Source organism: Symphalangus syndactylus, chromosome 10 (genome assembly GCF_028878055.3).
Source record: "Symphalangus syndactylus isolate Jambi chromosome 10, NHGRI_mSymSyn1-v2.1_pri, whole genome shotgun sequence".
NCBI lineage: Eukaryota > Metazoa > Chordata > Mammalia > Primates > Hylobatidae > Symphalangus > Symphalangus syndactylus.
The window spans coordinates 91,238,383-91,245,532 of record NC_072432.2 but is presented as its reverse complement, the minus strand read 5'-3'; the positions used below and the strand labels follow the sequence as shown (position 1 = coordinate 91,245,532).

General features: G+C 39.7%; 1 protein-coding gene across 4 annotated transcripts in view; it reads right to left on the bottom strand.

The window, feature by feature from the left end:
• Positions 1–259: 259 nt before the first annotated feature.
• The window catches only part of CCNT1 (cyclin T1), a 28,464-nt gene continuing 21,573 nt past the window's right edge, over positions 260–7,150 (bottom strand). For 3 of the 4 annotated variants that reach the window (XM_055295054.2, XM_055295053.2, XM_055295056.2), the window contains one exon: positions 260–6,203. In XM_055295054.2, the coding sequence (XP_055151029.1) occupies positions 4,803–6,203 (1,401 nt within the window). In that variant the 3' untranslated portion in view covers positions 260–4,802. The remainder of the gene's footprint in view (positions 6,204–7,150) is intronic. The other variant, XR_008660464.2, reaches the window with a different exon arrangement.

Sequence of the window (7,150 nt, the reverse complement as noted above, 5' to 3'; positions counted from 1 at the left end):
ACACAGTGAAAACCCGTTTCTACTAAAAATACAAAAATTAGCTGGGCGTAGTGGTGGGCACTTGTAATCCCAGCAACTCAGGAGGCTGAGACAGGAGAATCGCTTGAACCCGGGAAGCAGAGGCAGAGGTTGCAGTGAGCCGAGATCATGCCACTGTACTCTCCAGCCTAGGCGACAGAGCTAGACTCCGTCTCAAAAAAAAAAAAAAAAAAAAGACTAAGGACCAATTTGAGGACAGCACACATAAACAACAATCAAATGAGTGTTTTACCATTAACATTTATTGATGGGATGGATAAATACAGACTGAGAAACATACTTGACAGCAAGATATCAAACTGATAGCCAGATTATATAATGTATACATCCTTTTTAAATTTTTTGCATTTTTTTACAAAGAGCCCTTACTATAATGGTCAGTTACCTCCTATCATTCATATAACAGCAGTAGATATCCCAGGGGTAGCATCCAGGGCTGAGGTGCCCCAAGGAAGACAGAGGCAATGGCAGAATAATATGCTGAGAAAGGACTCTTAAGAGCAATACAAAGAGAACAGACAAAAATCTCACCACAAAATTGTACCTGAGTGACATAGATTGGTAAAGTGTTTTACTTTTTTTTTTTTTCTTTTTGCTCTTTGGTCTGACAAGAAAACAGTTTTAGGTGTGTGAAGTAGGGTGGGAAAAAAGGTCAGTTTCAAATTCAGTAACACATGGTAACACTAAGTTAGGCTGCTGCATTCTTTTCTTTGGGTACTTAAGCCAGCCAGCACTTCCACTTTGTAACCAATTACATTATGATCAACAACTAATCAGTTAGTTCCTCAGCTTCAACTGAAGAGTTCCTGATTACCTGATGAAGGACATACTTGCTCTGGCTTCAATTAGCATGCTGTCAAGCATCCCTCTCCATCCTTCTCTTTTTTTCATTAGCCATGAATACACACTCACAAAGGGGAAGAGTAGACACTGCTTTTAGTAAATGTCCTTTTTCTTTACCTCCCTTTTCCAATGCCAAGTTCATATGAAAAACTTTATAGAAACATTAAAATGGAGAACTCTCCCACCCAAAAAGTAATTCTCATTCCAGACTATCAGGCAGGATTACTGTACCGTGCTTGTTTCAAACTCACATCCACGGAGGGATAAAAAGACAAAATAAAACTTGACAGTGTGATACAACATGAAAATCTCCTAAACCATCAGGAGCAAACACTCAGTTAAAAGCTGGGTGTTAACAAGCAGCAACTCAAGAAACTTGGGGAGGTATCAAAGTCACTGAAAGCTTACTGGAACCTTGGAGGGCTATTTCTCACCATTTGATGAGTTGCATAGACTGCTTAAAATCTCCCAAGACCAAAAGAATAAAATTTGTATTTCAACTTCAAGATGTTCTAGATTCTCTCTTTTCTTAGTATCAAAATAACTCATAAACAAAAAAATTGTAAATAATCAGTTCCCAAAATAACGGAAACACAGATATGTTTAAAATCCAACCATACTGGGATAGACAGGGCCCCTCTACAATTGCCTTCACCTAGAAGCCATGTATGTGGAGGAGTATGCATTTCAATATGGAGAATTAAGTAGCAGAGGTTTAAGATAACTCAGCAGTGATGTCACCACGATTTTATTTCCATATCCTAATCCATTGCTGTTTGCAACTAGAGATTTAAAATTTTTCTGTCAACACTGGTAGAGCCAATAATACTGAACTATGTAGTATACACTAAATCAAAACACTAAAATCATTTTTAAAAAGGAAGAAAAAAGAAGTTGAGGCTCTCTGATATGGACATACACTGATTCATGAATGAGAAGACTAGACTAACATGTAAGTATTTTCTAAACTCAAAAGCATAACTGATACTTCAGAAGACCGATTTGGATCGATGCTTCACTACAGTTCAGCTAACAGCAACACAGGTATCTGATTAAAAGCCTTAAGGACAATCCACAGGTATTTGTTTTTGCCAACATGAGTCTAGCAAAATTTTAGGAATGAGATTTACAGAAGCTGAGGCTCCGGGCCTACTTATCATCATCACTTATTTTTGACAGTCTAGGTTGAATGAAGAAACACAAAGCCATGTTTACCAGACTAACTTTGGATGTATAAATCTCATTTCTCACCCTTTGAAGGTGCAAGGATAGGAAAGACACATAGAGCTCAGAAACCACACAGCCCTTAAAAACCTTAGGTTTATGGAATTTGGACAATACACATGCTAGTTGACAGGCACATCTGTTAACCCAAAAACAAAGCAGCAGCTTCATGCAGAGCCCACAAGGAGCTTCATGACATATGCATAGATCTAAAAACAAACACTGTATGTATCTTAAGACAGTACCAGGAGGCACTAACACAGAAAGGTCTCTAAACTGACCTATGTCAGCAATGATCTACTAGTGCAAAGGCCAGACTACACAGCACAAAGCAACTCTTAGGCTCTAGTAAGCACTTTTTTCTAGTTCACTCCTGACAAAGTTCTAAGGAACTTTACTACAGTATGGCCATGGATAACTGCTATGAGGCCAAATGATTATGTGCCTCTGTGGTAAAGGAGTGCATATGATTAGAAAATATGTGACATTTGATGAGAGTAACTAAAAGCTGGAAAAGACATTTTTCAAAATCAAACCAGTGATCATCAATTCCACAAAGATACAGATGCAGACTAAATGGCACATTCCGTTTTGGAAACAGACTCCACCAAACAAAATCTAAATAAATAGAAGCCCTAAATGTACTAAACCACAACTATATATCTACCAATTATCTAACACAACACAGAAAATATCAAGGGGAAAGAGGAAAATGTCATCTATAAAGTGAAGGGACACTCCAAGTCAAGAAGTATTAATGATTTACAGGTCAACAGAGAGCTCCTCGTTTTATAACCAGCAATGGCAGGAACTCTAGACAGTTCAAATATGCAAGATGCAGGGCACTAACCCACCGTCAGTTAACGTTTACTCCTGCCTACAAATTCCTTTCTATATTAAGCCAGTACATCATCAATTCCAACAGCCACAATTTTCTTCCCAACCTGCTCCTGGCAAGTAGCAGCATAAGTACAACTCCTGTCTCCCTATGACTTCCAAATGAAAAATAATTCAACCTCTCCCTAAAAAATACTTGACATGAAGTAAGCTGCAATCAAATCACGAAAACAAACTCAAATTGCACCATCTTTTCCAGCGCAAAAAAATGCAATGAAGATCAAAGAATATCCCATTAAATGATCTCTGGCTAGGTAGTTTTCAGTGGTTAGACAACTAACTTAGAATTCTTTCTAGCCAAGATTTTCTGAAAGATTTATCAAAAATGTTCACTCCTAATATCTGGGATAATTAAGCCTCCATAACAACAGGACTCTTGACCTATTTTTATAAAGGACTTAGAAATCTTAAGAACCTCGATCAAGAACCTAAAGCTACCAAAGATGAACAATCTAAACATAATAGTATCCATTGGCTAGGCTTTGCTCATTCTCATGGCACCAGTACTGTTAAACTCACAAGCTCCAATCTCAAGTCATATAGGCTGCTAAAACTTGAGGATGCAGCTGTTTCCCTTCGGATATACAGATAAAAGCCATGTCTTACATTCATAATGTAATTTTTAAAACAATGTTCTAAAACTTCCAAATCACAACTTCATTGTTTTTAGTATCCTCTAGCTTCTCCCATATGGTTTGGGCTTTCACAGGCAGGATATACATAGCAAATTCCCCATCTCTTAGAGACCTTGAGACTGCTGTCATTTGAACACTTTCCCAAAGCCTCACTTGAAAAAAACACACACCCAATTCTGTAGGGCAGAAGCTGGCCTTGCTCACCAACCCTCCTTCCTCAACCCCATCTCTGTTTTGCACAAAAACAAAAAAAGGAGTAAAAAGGAAGTTCTTATAATGAAGTTAAGAGTCAGGGTGTTGGCTGTACTTGCCCAAACTACAAATTAGAAGGCTACGACTCAATTATAACATAAAGAAAGGGAAAAATACCATGGCAAATACATGCCTCTTCCTTTATGTTCTCAAGACCAACCATGTTTTTCTCTAGTAGACTGTTGGAAAATGAAAATGGTAAGGAACAGGGAGGGAAAGATAAAACATGATTTTTAAACACACACACTTAAAAACACACATACCCACACTTACATAAACACTTGAAAGTCTGAAAAAAGTGGCCTGAGCCCATTTCAGAACTCCTAGCCAAAAACCTACCCTCCCACCCACCCTCACACATTCCTACCCTCCAATCCCACCCACCAGGAGTCACTGCTGTGTTATACACACAGCAAAATCCCTATCCCCTTCCCAATTATATAAAAAAACTAAACAGATAACTTACTTTCTTTAAATTATTTAAGTCTATTAAAAGATTTGACGTTTAAATACTTCCTCTCTTCTGATATATTAAACACCAAAAGGATCCACAATTATCTGATACAACAAACCCTCCATTTTTCGGCTCTGGCAAGAAGAGGGAAGATATCAACTCCAATCAATCTAATTAGATGGTGGAGAGGCCAAGAATTCAGAATGTGTCCTTAATCCTTCACAGCTTCAACACCTCTCTAATACCAGTAAAAACTGTAAGAAAACAGTTAAATGCATGAGACAGCAGATATAATAGCCAAGGCCTTCTACCACCCTCCTAACTATGTCTCAATATCAATTTATTCCCTAGTCCAAGAAGGATGACATATTTCATAAGTAATTTTCTTAATCCAAAAAAAAAAAGAAAAAGTATGTGTTTTTTTAAAGAAGTTTTTTTCTCCTCTTCTTTCTCTTTTTTTACTTAGGAAGGGGTGGAAGTGGTGGAGGAGGTTCTGATGGCAGAGGTGGTGGCCGGGGTTTGTCTGTATTGCCGGATCTCGAGGAGATTCCACCAGCCCGAGGATTCAGATATTCACTATAAGGACGAACAAATTCAAATGCAGTGGGCTGAGTGGGCTGAACACCCTGGGCACTGAGCAGGGAGTGAAGCATATTCACAGTATCTTGATAGTCTATTGTCTGGGTTGTATTGTGACCATTGGCCCCAGTGGGCCCTTTATCCAGTTTCGAATGAGGGACACGAGTTTTACAGCTGGGCTGTGAAAAGGAAAGGCCACTTGTGTCTGAGCTATGCCCAGGCATCTGAGCCATTGTAGGAAGTGAAGGGAAGGAGAAATTTAGGGAAGAGGATTTAGTACTCTTGGCAATCTTGGCTGGATGATCAAACACGGCCCCTCCAGTCTCTTCAGAGGGTCCCCTTTTACGAGTAGAACTGGAAGAGGAAAAAGAACTAGACAAGCTATAGGTTTTATGTGCTAAGTTACTTGTCTGGCTACTATGTTTTGGATCACCTGGACGTTTGTTCCCAGTACCAACTGGAAGTTGGGAATGGGAGTGCTTGTGTGAGTGGTGATTATGATGATGATGATTAGATGGGTGAGTCTTGTGCTTTTCTTTGTGCTCTCGGCTCTTTGTAACACTGTCCTCTACAGAATTGTGCTTATCAGCTGCAGCATGGACTTTTATGCGCATTTTTATCTCCTCTGGTTTTGAAGAGGCAGCTTTATCTCCACCTGCCACTGGGATTCTCATTTTGAGAGCTGTTTTGTCAGCCTTTTCCAGAAAAGGCCGCTCGGGGTTTTCTGAACCCTCTATGGGCATTTTTAGAATGACTGAAGAATGGCTATCATGATGAGAAAGGAGATTCTGGGCAGCATATGCATATTGTGACTTCACATTGGCTTCCATGTTCTCCAGTTGCCTCTTCTGGGCAGCCAACTCTTCTGCATGCTTTGCGCGGTATTCTTTCAGTGACACTTTAGCTGCCGGCACACTCTTAGTACTCTGCTTCTGGGAAATAAATGCATTTGAACCATCCTGTGGTAAGGAATGATCAACTCCTGTAAGTGCTAAATTCTCACTAGTCCGATGACCCTGAGTAGGTTCTAGTTTGAAAGAAGGTTGGGAGGACAGCCAACGCTTGCCCGGCAACATCTCCACACTGGTTAAGTTGCTGGATGACTCTTCGGAGACTGGGAGGGAAGGCACTGCACTTGTCGTAGAAGTTGACATGCTCATTAAACCTGCAATGGTTGTGTCTGAAGAGCTCTGGGAAATCATATTGAGGATCGTCTGCTCTGAAGTCTTTTCATCTGTTCCTCGGTCATCTGCTTTTGTTTTCTTGGCAGCCTCGCATGCCTGGAATGAAGCAAATAGCATCTCTTTACTTAGGTAATTTACTAAATAAAAAAACACTGAGATGAGTAGATTGTACTTGCAGCAACACTGGAAGTTCTGGATAGGCCACAGGCAGGAGGCTATCCTAACATGAAATCCAATAAATATTACCATCAAGAGAAGATTTTAAAACCTTCAATTAAGAGTCACAGCAATCTATCCAAATGTTACAAAACAATAATAACAACAAAGAATCTATGCTTATCTAAAATTCATACATGAACATCCATCATCCATGCCTTCTGCTTATGATTATAGTTAGTCCATAACTGAATTCTAGAAATTTTGGTGAGGTTTTATGCTAAAGTAAAAGATGAACTATGTGCTCTCAAGGCTACTTCTTTTTTGTTGTTGCTGTTGTTTGTTTTTTTGTTTGTTTGTTTGAGACAGAGTCTCACTTTGTCATCCAGGCTGGAGTGCAGTGGCACGATCTCGGCTCACTGCAACCTAACGTCCCGAGTTCAAGCGATTCTCCTGTCTCAGCCTCCCAAGTAGCTGGAACTACAGGTGTGCATCACCATTCCTGGCTAATTTTTGTATTTTTAGTAGAGATGAGGTTTCACCATGTTGGCCAGGCTGGTCTCGAACTCCTGACCTCAGTTGATCCGCCTGCCTTGGCCTCCCAAAGTGCTGGGACTACAGGCGCGAGCCACCATGCCCGGCCTCTCAAGCCTACTTCTAATCTCAGGCTTCTAAGAGGCAAACTCACTCTCTGCCACTCACTCAACTCAGGAGAATGAAATTAACTTTGTCTGGATTTACGAGAAAACAATGGAAACATTTTAAAACAAGTTTTATATCTGATAGAAAAAAAGGGAATGATTCCATTATTCCTGAGTAAGTCTTTGACAAGTATTTGAAATACAACTTCAGACTACAACCTATATAAAAACAAAATTCTAAAATCC